The 19,050-nt window shown below is 49.3% G+C and overlaps 1 protein-coding gene across 1 annotated transcript in view; it reads left to right on the forward strand.

Moving 5' to 3' along the window:
- Window positions 1-870: 870 nt before the first annotated feature.
- Window positions 871-19,050, forward strand: part of LOC129715279 (autophagy-related protein 2 homolog A-like) — a gene marked incomplete at its 3' end in the record, with an annotated part of 47,647 nt that continues 29,467 nt past the window's right edge. Inside the window, exon 1 of the mRNA XM_055665141.1 lies at window positions 871-1,120. Within this exon, the coding sequence (XP_055521116.1) occupies window positions 953-1,120 (168 nt within the window). The remainder of the gene's footprint in view (window positions 1,121-19,050) is intronic.

Raw genomic sequence — 19,050 nt, forward strand, 5'->3', positions numbered from 1 at the left:
CTCTTCTCTGTCCATCCACTCCCATTGCCCAATGATCATGAACCCTCCCACCCTGCAGGGGGCGCTCCCCGCCTCTGTCCATCCACTCCCATTGCCCAGCTGCCATGAACCCTCCCGCCCTGCAGGGGGCGCTCCACGCCTCTGTCCATCCACTCCCATTGCCCAATGATCATGAACCCTCCCACCCTGCAGGGGGCGCTCCCCGCCTCTGTCCATCCACTCCCATTGCCCAATGGCCATGGACCCTCCCGCCCTGCAGGGGGCGCTCCCCGCCTCTGTCCATCCACTCCCATTGCCCAATGATCATTGATCCTCCCACCCTGCAGGGGGCGCTCCCCGCCTCTGTCCATCCACTCCCATTGCCCGGCTGCCATGAGCCCTCCCGCCCTGCAGGGGGCGCTCCACGCCTCTGTCCATCCACTCCCATTGCCCAATGGCCATGGACCCTCCCACCCTGCAGGGGGCGCTCCCCGCCTCTGTCCATCCACTCCCATTGCCCAATGATCATGGACCCTCCCGCCCTGCAGGGGGCGCTCTCACCCTCTGTCCATCCACTCCCATTAACCTGCTGCCATTGATCCTCCCACCCTGCAGGGGGCGCTCCACGCCTCTGTCCATTGACCTGTGGCCATTGATCCTCCCGCCCTGCAGGGGGCGCTCTAACACTCTGTCCATCCACTCCCATTGCCCTGCTGCCATGAACCCTCCCCCCCGCCAGGGGGGGGCGGGGCTGTCCTCCGGTCCGCGCATGCGCTGTGGGCTGACCCGCCGTCCCGACCCTGATGGGGGGCGCGCTCCGCTTGTTTACTCTCTGACCGCCCCCCTCATCATTGATCCTCCCACCCTGCAGGGGGCCTCTCCCCTCTCCTCTCTCCCCCCCCCTGGCCCGGGGGCAGGGCGCTTGGTGGCCCCTCTCCCCCCACCGGCCGCGCTGGGCGATGCTGGGGATAAGATGTCATGGCTGTTCCCCTGGTCGAGCTCCATCAAGAAGCGGGCCTGCCGCTACCTGCTGCAGCACTACCTGGGGCACTTCCTGGAGGAGAGACTCACCCTCCAGCAGCTCAGCCTCGACCTGTACAACGGCAGCGGCCGCCTCCGCGACGTGCAGCTCGACGTGTGGGTAAGAGGCCAGTCACTGTGCAATGGGTAACACCACTCTGTTGGGACAGGGAGCTGATGTAACATGGGGACAGGGAGCTGATGGAACATGGGGACAGGGTGCAGAGAAGAACCCTCAAAGCATTGTGCAATGATTAACCCTACTCTGCTGGGACAGGGAGCTGATGTAACATGGGGACAGGGTGCAAAGAAGAACCCTCAAAGCAATGTGGCATTGTGCAATGATTAACCCTACTCTGCTGGGGCAGGGTGCAGATCTAACATGGACAGGGTGTAGATGTAACATGAGCAGGGTTTATATCTAACATGGACAGGGAGCTGATGTAACATGGGGACAGGGTGCAGAGAAGAACCCTCAAAGCATTGTGCAATGATTAACCCTACTCTGCTGGGGCAGGGTGCAGATCTAACATGGGGACAGGGTGTTGATGTAACATGGACAGGGTGCAGATCTAACATGGGCAGGGTGTATATCTAACATGGGGACAGGGTGCAGGTCTAACATGGACAGGGTGCAGACCTAACATGGGGACAGGGTGTTGATGTAACATGGGCAGGGTGTATATCTAACATGGACAGGGTGTATATCTAACATGGGGACAGGGTGCAGGTCTAACATGGACAGGGTGCAGATCTAACATGGGCAGGGTGTATATCTAACATGGACAGAGTGCAGATCCAACATGGGCAGGGTATATATCTAACATGGGGATAGGGTGTAGATGTAACATGAGCAGGGTGTATATCTAACATGGGGACAGGGTGCAGGTCTAACATGGACAGGGTGCAGATCTAACATGGGCAGGGTGTATATCTAACATGGGCAGGGTGTATATCTAACATGGGTACAGGGTGCAGATCTAACATGGGCAGGGTGTATATCTAACATGGACAGGGTGCAGATCTAACATGGGCAGGGTGTATATCTAACATGGGCAGGGTGTATATCTAACATGGGCAGGGTGCAGATCTAACATGGACAGGGTGTATATCTAACATGGGCAGGGTGCAGATCTAACATGGACAGGGTGCAGATCTAACATGGGGGCAGGGTGTATATCTAACAATGGGACAGGGTGTACCCTCAAAGCAATGTGGCATCGTGCAATGATCAACCCTACTCTGCTGGGACAGGGTGCAGTTCTAACATGGGAACAGGGTGCACAGAAGGCGCCTCAAAGCAATGTGGCATTGTGCAATGTGTAACACCACGCTGCTGAGACAGGGTGCAGATTTAACATGGATAGGGTGTAGATCTAACATGGACAGTGTGTAGAGAAGAACCCTCAAAGCAATGTGGCAGTGTGCAATGATCAACCCTACTTAAGGATAAAGGGGAAATCCTTTAAAACCGAGATGAGAAGAACTTTTTTTCACACAGAGAGTGGTGAAGGCTGAACCTCAAAGCCACAGAGGGTAGTTGAGGCCATTCATTGGCTATATTTAAGAGGGAGTTAGAATGTGGCCCTTGTGGCTAAAGGGATCAGGGGGTGTGGAGAGAAGGCAGGTACGGGATACTGAGTGGGATGATCAGCCATGGTCATATTGAATGGCGGTGCAGGCTCAAAGGGCCGAATGGCCTACTCCTCAAAGCAATGTGGCATGTTGCTATGTTTCACCCAACTCTGCTGGGGCAGGGCGCAGTCCTAACATGGGGACAGGGTGCAGAGAAGGTTTAAGATGGAAAGGGTGTAAGAGAATATTTAAGTTGGAGAGGGTGCAGGTCTGAGCTGGAAAAGGTGTAGAGAATGCCCCTGTGGCACTGTGCAATGGGTAACACCAATCTGCTGGACTGGGTGCAGAGAAGGTCTATACTGGAAAGGGTGCAGAAAAGTTTAAGATGGAAAGGGTACAGAGAAATTTTAAACTACAAATGGTGCAGAGAATACACAGAAGGTGATGTGACACTGCAATGGGTAACAGGAAATAGACAATAGGTGCAGGAGTAGGCCTTTCCGCCATTCAATGTGATCATGGCTGATCATCCCCAATCTGTACCCCGTTCCTGCCTTCTCCCCCATATCCCCTGACTCCACTATCTTTAAGAGCCCTATCTATCTCTTTCTTGAAAGTATCCCGAGAACCGGCCTCCACCGCCCTCTGAGGCAGAGAATTCCACAGACTCACCACTCTCTATGTGAAAAAGATCTAAACTGGAAAGGGTGTGAAGAAGATTTGAGATGTAAAGGGTCATAAGATCATAAGTGGTAGGAGCAGAATTAGGCCATTCAGCCCATCAAGTCTGCTCTGCCATTCATTCATGGCTGATCTATCTCTCCCTCCTAACCCTATTCTCCCGCCTTCTCCCCATAACGCCTGACACCTGCACTAATCAAGAATCTATCTATCTCTACTTAAATTTGACTTGGCCTCCAGAGACATCTGTGGCAAAGAATTCCACAGAATCACCACTGTAAAGTAAATCAATTCCTCCTCATCTCCTTCCTAAAGGAACGTCCTTTAGTTCTGTGGCTGTGACCTCTTGTCCTAGACTCTCCTAATAGAGGAAATATCCTCTCCACATCCACTCTATCCAAACTTTTCACGATTGGGTATGTTTACATAGAAACATAGAAATTAGGTGCAGGAGTAGGCCATTCGGCCCTTCGAGCCTGCACCGCCATTCAATATGATCATGGCTGATCATCCAACTCAGTATCCCGTACCTGCCTTCTCTCCATACCCCCTGATCCCCTTAGCCACAAGGGCCACATCTAACTCCCTCTTAAATATAGTCAATGAACTGGCCTCAACTACCCTCTGTGGCAGAGAGTTCCAGAGATTCACCACTCTCTGCGTGAAAAAAGTTCTTCTCATCTCGGTTTTAAAGGATTTCCCCTTTATCCTTAAGCTGTGACCCCTTGTCCTGGACTTCCCTAACATCGGGAACAATCTTCCTGCATCTAGCCTGTCCAACCCCTTCAGAATTTTGTAAGTTTCTATAAGATCCCCTCTCAATCTTCTAAATTCTAGAGAGTATAAACCAAGTCTATCCAGTTTCAATGAGTTTTCCTCCCATCCTTCTAAACTCCAATGAGTACAGGCCCAGTGCCATCAGACGCTCATCAGAAATTAACCCACTCATTTCTGGTAGACAAAAATGCTGGAGAAACTCAACGGGTGAGGTAGCATCTATGGAGCGAACGAAATTGGTGATGTTTCTCAACCCGAAACGTCACCCATTCCTTTGCTCCATAGATGCTGCCTCACCCGCTGAGTTTCTCCAGCATTCTTGTCTACCTTCGATTGTTCCAGCATCTGCAGTTCCTGCTTAAACACTCATTTCTGGGATCGTTCTTGTAAAGAGGACAGAAAGAATATCAAAGCAGCAAAAGTGTCAGAGAATGTTTATGCTGAATAAAGCTGTGGTACCTCGAGCGATGTGTTGGTAAGAGGACAGAGAAGAACTAGGATGGAAAGAGTGCAGAGAAGATTGAAGCTGGAAAGGGTGTAGAGAATATCTAAACTGGAAAGGATCCAGAGAAGATTTAATGTGGAAAGGACGCAGAGAAGATTTAATTTGGAAGGAGTGTAGAGAATATTTAAGATAGGTAGATAGTTGGATTGGTTTAAGGTGAGGGGGGAAAGATTTAATACACAAAGGGTGGTAGGTAAATGAAACGAGTCGTCAGAAAAGGTAGTAGAGGCGGGTAGGATAAGTTTAGAGGGAGCAAAATGTGTAAGAAAGAACTGCAATAGACAATAGGTGCAGGAGCAGGCCATTCGGCCCTTCCAGCCAGAACCGCTATTTAATGAGATCATGGCTGTTCATCCCCAATCAGTACCCCGTTCCTGCCTTTTCCCCATATCCCCTGGCTCCGATATCTTTAAGAGCCCTATCTAGCTCTCTCTTGAAAGCATCCAGCGGAGTCGGGGGGGATATGGGGAGAAGGCAGGAACGGGGTACTGATTGGGGATGATCAGTCATAATCACATTGAATGGCGGTGCTGGCTCGAAGGGCCGAATGGCCTACTCCTGCACCTATTGTCTATTCATTAATATTTGTTATTATATTATATTAATAATGTCTGAGGAAGGGCCTCGACCCGAAACGTTGCCCCACCTCAGCGTTTTTTATCTACCTTCGATTTTTCCAGCATCTGCAATCCTTTCCTAAACAAATCTTACTCATTGCAATTTTCCAACCAACAGAACTACAATGCCTGTCAGCTAAAGATTTGAACACTCTAGCTTTTTTCAAAATCCACACGAGTTTGTAAGGGAAAATAAAACTTTGGTTGTGGAGAAGAAAAAAAAAATCCGTGCCTGGTGTGGTCACACACGTGACCAGCCCCATTTTGACCTCTGAACCAAAACAAACGTTGTCAGCATAACATAACATAACAATTTTCCTTGATGTATATCATATATGCAGTTCACCAAACAATATACTTGTAATGCTTTCAGAATTAGAAGAGGTGCATTCCACAATTTCTGGTCACACACGTGACTAGGAATGGACCTATTGGGGATATTGGGGCAGGGCCCCCAGTTATTGGGGATATTAGGGGAGGGCACCAGTAAATGGGGAACTAGGAGAAGCACTAGTCAGCGATAGTTGTTTATCATCACCACTCATCTAGTGTAGGAGGTCAAAAACCTTCCGCATGGTGGCACAGCGGTAGAGTTGCTGCCTCGCGGCATTTACAACCGCAGAGACCCGGGTTCGATCCCGACCACGGGTGCTGTCCTGTCCGTACGGACTTTCTACGTTCAAAGACGTGCAGATTTGTGTCTTGGTAGAAGTGTAAATTGTCCCTAGTGTGTGTAGGATAGTGTTAGTGTGTGGGGGGGGATCACTGGTCAGCGCGGTCTCGGTGGGCCGAAGGGCCTGTTTCCGTGCTGTATCTGTAAACTAAACTAAACTATCCATGTTCCCCGGAGATGCTGCCTGACCCGCTGAGTTACTCCAGCATTTTGTACCTGTCCATGTTCTCCAGAGATGCTGCCTGATCCCCTGAGTTACTCCAGCACTTTGTACCTGTCCATATTCTCCATAGAGATGCTGCCTGACCCGCTGAGTTACTCCAGCGTTTAAGAAGGAACTGCAGATGCTGGATAATCGAAGGTACACAAAAATGCTGGAGCAACTCAGTGGGTGCAGCAGCATCTATGGAGCGAAGGAAAGTTACTCCAGAACTTTGTACCTGTCCATATTCTCCATAGTGGTCTGCCTGACCCACTGAGTTACTCCAGAATTTTGTACCTGTCCATGTTCTCCAGAGATGCTGCCTGACCCGCTGAGTTACTCCAGCACACTTCGCCGTTTTTTGTAAACCAGCATATACACGTCCGTGTCCATATAGCTGACTCCAGATCACGTGATTTGGATGCTTTCATGAGTTACTGGAAACACTTGTTGTTTGGCCCTTGTAAAAAACAGAGAAGCAATATAGAACAAAAGGCTTTTGAAACAAAAACAAGAGCTCTTTTATTTAGCACTACTGCCCGAACTGATCCACTGACTCCAGAGTCATAGAGACATACAGCATGGAAACAGGCCCTTCAGCCAAACCTGCTCAAAGCAACAACTGGCCGGTGTGGGCAAGTTGGGCCGAAGGGCCTGTTTCCACGCTGTGTCACTATATTCTGCTGCGGTGCTGCAAATAAGGATTTCATGGGATATACGACAATTTAAAAAGATAGAAAATATAGAAACATATAAAATAAGGGATTGGACAGGCTAGATGCAGGAACAATGTTGCCGTTGTTGGGGGGAGTCCAGAACCAGGGGTCACACAGGGTAAGAATAAGGGGGTCGGCCATTTAGGACTGAGATGAGGAAAAACATTTTCTCCCAGAGAGTTGTGAATCTGTGGAATTCTCTGCCACAGAGGCCGATTCACTGGATGTTTTCAAGGGAGAGCTGCAGGCCTGTCCCACTTAGGCGACTCTTTAGACGACTAGTTTTAATGGAACTCACCTACGACACCTGCCGACAACCTACGACAGCACCTACGTCAACCTACGATATGGGGGAGAAGGCAGGAACGGGGCACCGATTGGGGATGATCAGCCATGATCACAATGAATGGCAGTGCTGGCTCGAAGGGCCGAATGGCCTCCTCCTGCGCCTATTGTCTATTGACAGCAAAAATTGTCGCCACTGTCTCCGACAATGTCTCAACATGTTGAAAATTTTGCAGCAGTTGCCTGTAGTCGCCCAAAAAATTGTCTAAGTGGGACAGGCCCATTAGAAAAAACTCTTGGAAGTAACGGAATCAGGGGATATGAGGAGAAAGCAGGAACGGGGTACTGATTGCGGATGATCAGCCACGATCATATTGAATGGCGGTGCTGGCTCGAAGGGCCGAATGGCCTACTCCTCCACCTCCACCTCCACCTCCACCTATTTTCTATGTTTGTTAAAACACTCTCGATTCTTGAACGAGGCCGGTGATCTGTCGAGGAAACTTTGAACTCGGACAGAAACCACGTCACAGCAGACTTGCTCAACAGCTGTGGAGAGGGTTTGTTTGTGACAAGAGAGAGCAGCCTCTGGCCCTTCTCACGCAACGGGCTTGCCACACACACACACACACACACACAAGTCTTGAGCAAGTGGGACGTGAAGGAACCGCCCAGTGTCCTCCCTGCCCCCCCCATCCCCCCCCCACCGCCCTGCTAATAACACATCGGCTGGGCCGAGCCGTCATCATCACTTCAACAACTGTTGAAGCAGGAAGCTGGCAACAGGAAGGCAGATAGATCGTTCGTTGGGGGAGGGGAGGGGAGAGAGAGTCTATTATCGTCACGTACAGAGGCACAGTGAAGATGTCGTTCAGGGGCTGTGCAATTAAATCAGTTCCTGCCGCACAAATACAGTCAAATTACCCGAAGTTTCTCTGCCTCAGAGGGTGGAGGCCGGTTCTCTGGATGCTTTCAAGAGAGAGCTGGATAGGGCTCTTAAAGATAGCGGAGTCAGGGGATATTCTTAAGGGGTTGGACAGGCTAGATGCAGGAAGATTGTTCCCGATGTTGGGGAAGTCCAGGACAAGGGGTCACAGCTTAAGGATAAGGGGGAAATCCTTTAAAACCGAGATGAGAAGAACTTTTTTCACACAGAGAGTGGTGAATCTCTGGAACTCTCTGCCACAGAGGGTAGTTGAGGCCACAGTTTATTGGCTATATTTAAGAGGGAGTTAGATGTGGCCCTTGTGGCTAAGGGGATCAGGGGGTATGGAGAGAAGGCAGGTACGGGATACTGAGTTGGATGATCAGCCATGATCATATTGAATGGCGGTGCAGGCTCGAAGGGCCGAATGGCCTACTCCTGCACCTAGTTTCTATGTTTCTATGGGGAGAAGGCAGGAACGTGGAACTGATTGGGGATGACCAGCCATGATCACATTGAATGGCGGTGCTGGCTCGAAGGGCCGAATGGCCTCTACTCCTGCACCTATTGTCTATTGTTTAAGAAGGAACTGTGCAGATGCTGGAAAATCGAAGGCAGACAAAAATGCTGGAGAAACTCAGCGAGTTCCGGAGTTTCTCCAGTGCGTGTGGCGTTTGTCTACCTTCAAATGACCTGAACCTCACCGATGACAGACTCAAAATGGGAGGGGGGGATCCCGGGTTGGAATGGCTTATGGAGGTCTCAGGGGTGGTAGAGGGTCCCAGAGGGGGATTGTGTTTGTGACATGGGATTGGGGAGGGTCCCGAGATGGAATATGGAGCAGGGGTAATAAGTGAGGGAGGGGGAATCCAGAGAGGGAATTGAAGGGGCAGATAGACAAAAAATGCTGGAGTAACTCAGCGGGGCAGGCAGCATCGAATGGGTGACATTTCAGACTGAAGAAGGGTCTCGACCCGAAACGTCACCCATTCCTCCTTCTCTATCCGATGCTGCCTGACCCGCTGAGTTACTCCAGCATTTTGTGTTTGACAGGTCGGGGGGAGTTCCCCCCCACCGCTGCCACGGGTACCATGTAATCCCGTGCTACCTGCTCCATGGTCAGATAGTCGGCGACTAAACTATCTCCCCCCCTCACTAATCTGAAGAAAGGTCTCGACCCGAAACATCACCCGTTCCCTCTCTCCAGAGATGCTGCCTGTCCTGCTGAGCTCTCGACCTAAAACGTTGATTTCTCTCATTTCAAGTAACCCCTGCATTCCCTCTGCTCCCCCCACCCTCCCCCCCCCAGGGCATCCTACATTCCACTATTCGTATCCTTGTATCCCTTTGTTATCGTCTCTTCCCCAGCCAGCAATGAACCATTGTGGGCTCCACCCTTCCTTGGTCATCCGTTGCCCGCCCTGCTTTGTTCAGGCCTTTCCCTAACTCCAGTTTCCCCCTCCCCCTACTGTCGGTCTGAAGAAAGGTCCCGACCCCGAGACGTCACCCTACCTTTTTCTCCAGAGACGCTGACTGGTCTGCTGAGTTACGCCAGCGTTTTGTGTCGAAACTTGGCGAGGTGACGTTCAGTGTGTGCAGGAAGGAACTGCAGATGCTGGTTTAAACCGAAGATAGAAACAAAATGCTGGAGTAACTGGGTGGGACAGGTGCATCTCTGGAGAGAAGGACTGGGTGACTGAATCAAGGGTCTCGACCCAAAACGTCGCCTATTTCTTTTCTCCAGGAAATGCTGCTGGTCCTGCTGAGCCACTACAGCTTTTTGTGTCTATCCTTGATTATGCTGGTATTGCCTCAGAGGGCGGTGGAGGCCGGTTCTCTGGATACTTTCAAGAGGGAGCTAGATAGGGCTCTTAAAGATAGCGGAGTCAGGGGATATGGGGAGAAGGCAGGAACGGGGTACTGATTGAGGATGATCAGCCATGATCACATGGAATGGCGGTGCTGGCTCGAAGGGCCGAATGGCCTACTCCTGCGCCTATTGTCAATTGAGGCAGCGTGAAGTGTAGATGGAGTCAGTAGAAGGGAGGTTGGTTTGTGTAGGAAGGAACTGCAGATGCTGGTTTACACTGAAGGTAGACACAAAATCTCAGCATCTCCGGGTCAGACAGCATCTCTGGGGAGAAGGAATGGGTCGAGACCCTTCTTCAGACTCGGACATCAGACCTGCCATCTACCTCATTGGATCCATGATTGGATTTTGCTGGCTTTACCTTGCACTAAACGTTATTCCCTTATCATGTATCTGTACACTGTAAACGCCCAGTTGTAATCATGTCTTGTCTTTCTGCTGACTGGTTAGCACGCCAGAAAAAAAGCTTTTCACTGTACCTCGGCACACGTGGCAATAACAATAAACGGGACTAGATAAACACAGGAGAAAATGGAAAAGAGGAAGGAGGGAGAGTCTGGAAGGAGAGAGAGAGAGAGTGACGAGAATCTCTGTTTAAGAAGGAACTGCAGATGCTGGAAAATCGAAGGTAGACAAAAGTGCTGGAGTAACTCAGCGGGACAGGCAGCAGCTCTGGAGAGAAGGAATGGGTGACGTTTCAGGTCGAGACCCTTCTTCAGACTGGGAGTCAGGGGCGAGGGGAAACTAGAGATATGGAAGGGTAAGGTGTAACGTACACTTCTATACTCAATGCCCTGACTGATGAAGGCCAAACCTTATCCACCTGCGACTCTTAGACCATCCATGCACCTGCACTCCTAGATCCCTCTGCTCCACGCTGCCATTTATTGTGTAGGTCCTGCTTTGATCCGCCATCTTCACACCTCACCCTTCCTTATCTCTGTGTCTCCCTCTTCACGCGACTACCAGACTGAAGAAGGGTCTCCACCCGAAACGTCACCCATTCCTTCACTCCAGAGATGCTGGTCGTCCCGCTGAGTTACTCCGCTATTTTATGTCCACCTTAAACTTAAAAACTAGTTACTCCGGCTTTCTGTGTCTATCTTCTGTGTAAACCAGCATCTGCAGTTCCTTCCTACCCAATAATTAGGAGGAGAGTTGGATTGTTTTCTCCGGAACGTCGGAAGCTGAGAGGGTGGGGGATTTTATTGAATTAATAGCGGTCTAGCTTGCTTAAGAAGGAACTGCAGATGCTGGAAAATGGAAGGTAGACAAAAAAAGCTGGAGAAACTCAGCGGGTGCGGCAGCATCTATGGAGCGAAGGAAATAGGCAACGTTTCGGGTCGGATCTGATGAAGGGTCTCGACCTGAAACGTTGCCTATTTCCTTCGCTCCATAGATGCTGCCTCACCCGTTGAGTTTCTCCGGCATTTTTGTCTACCTTCGTATCCCTGTATGCTTTGTTTAAGAAAGAACTGCAGATGCTGGAACACTCGAAGGTAGACAAAAAATGCTGGAGGAACTCAGCGGGTGAGGCAGCATCTATGGAGCGAGGGAATCAGCCTGAAGAAGGGTCTCGACCCGAAACGTCACCTATTCCTTCGCTCCATAGATGCTGCCTCACCCCACTGAGTTCTTACACTTCCTTATCTCTGTGTCTCCCTCTCCCCTGACTAACTGTCTGAAGAAGGGTCTCGACCCGAAACATCAGCCGTTCCTTCTCTCCAGGGATGCTGCCTGACCCCCTGTGTTACTCCAGCATTTGGTTCGGTTTGTGCGACGGTCTGAGCATAGTCCGTGACTCCCTGCTTTGGGGCGAATTGAAGTGGTGAGAGGGAATGGTATAACTAAGTTACAGAGATAGGTTGAATAAGTTAGGTCTTTATTCTCTGGAGCGCAGAAGGTTAAGGGGGGACCTGATAGAGGTCTTTAAAATGATGAGAGGGATAGACAGAGTTGATGTGGACAAGCTTTTCCCTTTGAGAATAGGGAAGATTCAAACAAGAGGACATGACTTCAGAATTAAGGGACAGAAGTTTAGGGGTAACATGAGGGGGAACTTCTTTACTCAGAGAGTGGTAGCGGTGTGGAATGAGCTTCCAGTGGAAGTGGTGGAGGCAGGTTCATTGGTATCATTTAAAAATAAATTGGATAGGCATATGGATGAGAAGGGAATGGAGGGTTATGGTATGAGTGCAGGCAGGTGGGACTAAGGGGAAAAAAAAATTGTTCGGCACGGACTTGTAGGGCCGAGATGGCCTGTTTCCGTGCTGTAATTGTTATATGGTTATATGGTTATATGAGTGGAAACATTCATGGATGTTTTCAAGAGAGAGTTAGATTTAGTTCTTAGGGCTAACGGAATCAAGGGATATGGGGAGAAAGCAGGAACGGGGAACTTATTCCGGATCATTTCTTCATTAGAACAGGCCCTGTGGCCGGCCTATCATGACTGGATAAACTCGGCTTGTACTCGCTAGAAAGACTGGATAGACTCGGCTTGTACTCGCTAGAATTTAGAAGATTGAGGGGGGATCTTCTAGAAACTTACAAAATTCTTAAGGGGTTGGACAGGCTAGATGCAGGAAGATTGTTCCCGATGTTGGGGAAGTCCAGAACAAGGGGTCACAGTTTAAGGATAAGGGTGGAGTTCTTTTAGGGCCGAGATGAGGAAATGTTTTTTCACACAGAGAGTGGTGAATCTGTGGAACTCTCTCCCACAGAAGGTAGTTGAGGCCAGTTCATTGGCTATATTTAAGAGGGGGTTAGATGTGGCCCTTGTGGCTAAAGGGATCAGAGGGTATGGAGAGAAGGCAGGTACGGGATACTGAGTTGGATGATCAGCCATGATCATATTGAATGGCGGTGCAGGCTCGAAGGGCTAAATGGCCTACTCCTGCACCTATTTTCTATGTTTCTATGACTAAGCTTATATTCATTGTAATTTAGAAGGATGAGAGGGAATCTTGTAGAAACATATAAAATTCTTGAGGAATTGGACAGGTTAGATGCAGGAAAAATGTTCCTGATGTTGGGGGGAGTCCAGAATTTAAGAATAAGGGGTCGGCCACTTAGGACTGAGATGAGGAAATTTTGTTTCACCCAGAGAGTTGTGAATCTGTGGAATTCTCTGCCACAGACGGCAGTGGAGGCCGATTCACTGGATGTTTTCAGAAGAGAGTTAGATTTAGTTCTTGGGGCTATCGGAACCAAGGGATATGGGGAGAAAGCAGGAACGGGGGGGTACAAATTCTGGGTGATCGGCCATCTTCATATTGAATGGCGGTGCTGGCTGGAAGGGATGAATGGCCTACTCCTATTTTCTATGTTTCCATTAGCGGCTGTGTGGGTCTTGGAGTGGATGGCTGGGTGACATTGCCTTGTTTTGCTGCGCAGGCTGTTTTGGACAAGGGTTCCAGAACAAGGGGTCACACAGTTTAAGGATAAGGGGGAAATCTTTTAGGACCGAGATGAGGAAAACCTTTTTCACACACAGAGTGGTGAATCTGTGGAATTCTCTGCCGCAGAAAGTAGTTGAGGCCACAGTCCATTGGCTATATTTAAGAGGGAGTTAGATGTGGCCCTTGTGGCTAACGGGATCAGGGGGTATGGAGAGAAGGCAGGTACGGGATACTGAGTTGGATGATCAGCCATGATCATATTGAATGGCGGTGCAGGCTCGAAGGGATGAATGGCCTCTACTCCTGCACCTATTTTCTATGTTTCTATGTCTCTATTAGCGGCTGTGTGGGTCTTGGAGTGGGTGGCTGGGTGACGTTGCCTTGTTTTGCTGCTCAGGCTGTTTTGGACACTTGTGCTCGGCATTCCTTTGGCTCTCGTGTAGTTGACCACGTGGTGTTTGTCTTAGCTTTGTGTGTGTGTGTTTTTTGTGGAGGCTGGGGTGGGGGTGGGGGGGGGGGGGGAGTTGAGACGATTACTTGGCACTGACCACTGTTGTTTATACACATTCCCGAATCCTGAGCTGTCGGACGCACGGGTTTTCACGACTTGTACACTCGGGAGAAGCTGGGGGCCGGTGCAAAGATGCGGGGGGCTCTGCAATGGGGTGGAGAGGAAGTTTACCAGAAGGATGCAGGAAGGAACTGCGGATGCTGCTTTAAACCAAAGTCAGACACAAAATGCTGGAGCAACTCAGCGGGACAGGCAGCGTCTCTGGAGAGAAGGAATGGGACGAGACCGTCCCTCAGTCTGAAACATTGCCCATTCCTTCTCTCCAGAGAAATGCTGCCCGTCCCGCTGAGTCACTCCGGCCTTGTGTGTGCCAGAATTATGTCTGCATTAGACTGCATTAGCTCTAGAGCAGTGGTTCCCACAGGGGGGCAATTTGATTTTTTACAGGGTCTTGGTGAGACCACACCTGGAGTATTGTGTACAGTTTTGGTCTCCAAATCTGAGGAAGGACATTATTGCCATAGAGGGAGTGCAGAGACGGTTCACCAGACTGATTCCTGGGATGTCAGGACTGTCTTATGAAGAAGACTGGATAGACTTGGTTTATACTCTCTAGAATTTAGAAGATTGAGAGGGGATCTTATAGAAACTTACAAAATTCTTAAGGGGGGTTGGACAGGCTAGATGCAGGAAGATTGTTCCCGATGTTAGGGAAGTCCAGGACAAGGGGTCACAGCTTAAGGATAAGGGGGAAATCCTTTAAAACCGAGATGAGAAGAACTTTTTTCACACAGAGAGTGGTGAATCTCTGGAACTCTCTGCCACAGAGGGTAGTTGAGGCCAGTTCATTGGCTATATTTAAAGAGGGAGTTAGATGTGGCCCTTGTGGCTAAGGGGATCAGGGGGTATGGAGAGAAGGCAGGTACGGGATACTGAGTTGGATGATCAGCCATGATCATATTGAATGGCGGTGCAGGCTCGAAGGGCCGAATGGCCTACTCCTGCACCTAATTTCTATGTTTCTATGTTTCTAAGGGGGGCAATTGAGCACGACTGAGGAGGTCTGGGTCCAAATTTTCGATTTTTATTTTTTAGGATTTTCCATCAGGTAAACATATGTAGTTTATGTTTCAGATGTTATTTTTAGTATATAATTTTTTTGGGGTAAAAAAGGTCTTTATTGTGTAGTTATTAGAACCAAGGTATTGGCGTTTTAAGCTTCTTCAGCTGAAACGGAGTTCACTTTTTAAATGATAAGAATTATATATCACCACATGGGGGGGGGGGGGGGCATCAGGATTTTAGAGGTAATTAGGTGGGGCATGGCCAAAAAAAAGGTTGGGAACCACTGCTTTAGAGCGAGAGATGCATTTCGTTGTCTCTGTACTGTACACTGACAATGACAATTAAAATTGAATCTGAATCTAATACATTTCGTTGTCTCTGTACTGTACACTTACAATGACAATTAAAATTGACAATTAAAATTGAATCTGAATCTGAATCTGAGAGTTGGATTGTTTTCTCTGGAAGGAACTGCAGATGCTGGTTTAAACCAAAGTTAGACACAAAATGCCGGAGTAACTCAGCGGGACAGGCAGCGTCTCTGGCGAGAAGGAATGAGTGACGTTTTGGGTCGGGGCCCGTCTTCAGACTGAGGAAGGGTCTCCACCCAAAATGTCCACTGTTCCTTTTCTCCGGAGATGCCGCCTGTCCCGCTGAGTTACTCCAGCATGTTGTGTCTAACTAACGGGATTGTTTTCCCGCCAAAGCTGACCCTCCCCCGCACACCGACCGCCCGCGGGCCCCGGCCAACGACCCCGCCGATCCTCACATCAACTCACCCGGATTCCAGGCCCAGTTCCGTCTCGACCCTAAACGTCACCCACCCATCTATGCTCTCCAGAGAACATGATCCATATCAGTGGGTATATCTGAAGAAGGGTCAGTCTGAATGCAGATATATCTTGACAGATATTCAGTCTGAAGAAGGGTTTCAACCCAAAACATGGCCTATTCCTTCGCTCCATAGATGCTGCCTCACCCGCTGAGTTTTTCTCCAGCATTTTTATCTACCCCCAGTATAAGGTGCAGGAAGGAACTGCAGATGCTGGTTTAAATTGAAGATAGACACAGACTGCTGGAGTAACTCAGCGGGACAGGCAGCATCTCTGGAGGGAAGGAATGGGTGATGTTTCTCCGATGGTAGGTTGGCTGTTATTACATGGATTCAATTACAGGATTGTAGATGTCATGCTGTCATATGCAGGGCTTGATCAGGCCATTGATGAAGGATTGTGTAGATGGGTCATCTTATCTCAAAACATGACATTCACCAAAGATTCTGGATTGGATTGCTGCGATCAGTCTGAAGAAGAGTCTCGACCCGAATCGTCACCCATTTCTTATCTCCAGAGATGCTGCCTGTCCCACTGAGTTACTCCAGCATTTTGTGTCTACCTCCAGTGTTATGTGCAGGCAAGAACTGCAGTTGCTGGTTCACTACAAAGACAGACACAAAATGCTGCAGTAACTCGGTGGGTCAGGCAGCATCTGTGGAGGGCTTCAACCCTTTCATCTGTGGAGACCATCCGCTGCTCTACATCGGGGAGAACAAGCGTAGGCTTGGCGATCGCTTCGCCCAACACCTCCGCTCGGTCCGCAATAACCAACCTGATCTCCCGGTGGCTCAGCACTTCAACTCCCCCTCCCATTCCCAATCCGACCTCTCTGTCCTGGGCCTCCTCCATGGCCAGAGTGAGGCCCACCGCAAATTGGAGGAGCAACACCTCATATTTCGCTTGGGTAGTTTACACCCCAGCGGTATGAACATTGACTTCTCCAATTTCAGGTAGTCCCTGCTTTCTCCCTCCTTCCCCTCTCCCTCGGCCCACTGGCTCCACCTCTTCCTTTCTTCTTCTTCCCCCCCCCCCCCCCCCCCCCACCCTCACATCAGTCTGAAGAAGGGTCTCGACCCGAAACGTTGCCTATTTCCTTTGCTCCATAGATGCTGCCTCACCCATATAACATAACCATATAACAATTACAGCACGGAAACAGGCCATCTCGGCCCTACAAGTCCATGCCGAACTAATTTTTTTTTTTTTTTTTCCCCCCTTAGTCCCACCTGCCTGCACTCGTACCATAACCCTCCATTCCCTTCTCATCCATATGCCTATCCAATTTATTTTTAAATGATACCAATGAACCTGCCTCCACCACTTCCACTGGAAGCTCATTCCACACCACTACCACTCTCTGAGTAAAGAAGTTCCCCCTCATATTACCCCTAAACTTCTGTCCCTTAATTCTGAAGTCATGTCCTCTTGTTTGAATCTTCCCTATTCTCAAAGGAAAAGGTTGTCCACATCAACTCTGTCTGTCCCTCTCATCATTTTAAAGACCTCTATCAGGTCCCCCCTTAACCTTCTGCGCTCCAGAGAATAAAGACCCACTGAGTTTCTCCAGCATTTTTGTCTAGCATCTGTGGAGATTGGCTTGAATGACCCTTCTTTAGACATCCCCCCCTCCCCGTATGAAGGGGCTGGAGCTCTCATTCCCCCCTCGATCAGCCAGCATCGTCAGGGACCCGCACCACCCTGGCCACTCTCTCATTTCACCCCTGCCATTGGGAAGAAGGTACAGGAGCCTGAAAACTGTGACCTCCAGGATCAGGAGCAGATTCTTCCCTGCAGCCATCAGACTGTTAAACACAATAACCTCCAAATAAGCTCTGTACTACAACAGACTATTTTTATTATTATTGCGCAATTATCGGGGTTTTTTTTTGACACTTAACTTTTTTTTCTCCCTCGTTTGTATTCACTGGAGTTTAGAAGGATGAGAGGGGGGATCTTATAGAAACATATAAAATTATAAAAGGACTGGACAAGCTAGATGCAGGAAAAATGTTCCCAATGTTGGGCGAGTCCAGAACCAGGGGCCACACACACAGTCTTAAACCCCTGTCCCACGGTACGAGTTCATTCCAAGAGCTCTCCCCGAGTTTGCCCCGATTCGAACTCGGAGATTTACGGTAACGGCCACTCGTCGGTACTCGGGGCTCTCGTGGACATTTTTCAACATGTTGAAAAATCTTCACGAGTCTTCCCGTGCTTACCCGCCGTTAGCGAGTCTTCCCGAGTTCCTGCCGTTAGCGCTATGAGACGTCCACGAGCTCTGACGTACCCGCTACGTTCATTCTCCGTGCTTACCAGGAGTTTGATTTTTTTATTAAACTCGGGAGAGCTCTTGGAACGAACTCGTACCGTGGGACAGGGCCATTAGAATAAAGGGGAGGCCATTTAAGACTGAGGTGAGAAAAACCTTTTTAACCCAGAGAGTTGTGTGAATTTGTGGAATTCTCTGCCACAGAGGGCAGTGGAGGCCAAGTCACTGGATGGATTTAAGAGAGAGTTAGATGGAGCTTCAGGGGCTGGTGGAATCGAGGGATATGGGGAGAAGGCAGGCACGGGTTATTGATTGGGGACGATCAGCCATGATCGCAATGAATGGTGGTGCGGGCTCGAATGGCCATGTATCTCTCTTTATTCTCTGTCTAGGCATAAGCTCAGGGGCGACCGTGCCTTTGCGGTTGCAGCTCCTAGACTGTAGAACAGCATCCCTCTTCCCATCAGAACCGCCCCCTCCATCGACTCCTTTAAGTCGAGACTTAAAGCTCATCTCTACTCCCAAGCCTTTCTTGACGTCCTCTGAGCGAGGGCTATATGTATGTAGTGATGTTTGTATTTAATCTATGAACCACTGTTGTATAACGTTAGTACCTCCACCACGTAGCCTTTCACTTCCTGGTTGCAAGGCGTACGAACCACCAACTAGACTAGGAAAGTGATCCTCCCTTTCCCATGGACATAGAACCACAGAGCCCCCATCCAAGACCCCTTTCAATATACTCCATCCTGACTGGGAAAGCTCATCTCTAGCTGCAAAACCAGCCCTTTCTTGAAACGTCCCCCTGAGTATCGCGCACCAACCAACCAACCTGGACACACTGCAGCAGAGCCACTGTTGTGCCGCTGCCGATCGGAACGCCTGTTGAATGTTTAGTAGAGTGTTAAATTTGTTCATGATATATGTATTTTTATTTCTATTTATTTTTAATGCACACTGAATGGACACTGGTTGAGCAACGTTTTTTTGTTTCCTCTGGGTATGTGAATACTCAGGAAATGACAATAAAGATATACAATACAATACAATGTAAAGTACTTTGGCCAACGAGAGTTGTTTTTTAAATGTGCTGTAGAAATACAAGTGACTTGACTTGACTAATCATATTGTTCACACTATGTT

This window comes from Leucoraja erinacea, unplaced genomic scaffold (assembly GCF_028641065.1).
Source record: "Leucoraja erinacea ecotype New England unplaced genomic scaffold, Leri_hhj_1 Leri_1091S, whole genome shotgun sequence".
Lineage (NCBI taxonomy): Eukaryota > Metazoa > Chordata > Chondrichthyes > Rajiformes > Rajidae > Leucoraja > Leucoraja erinaceus.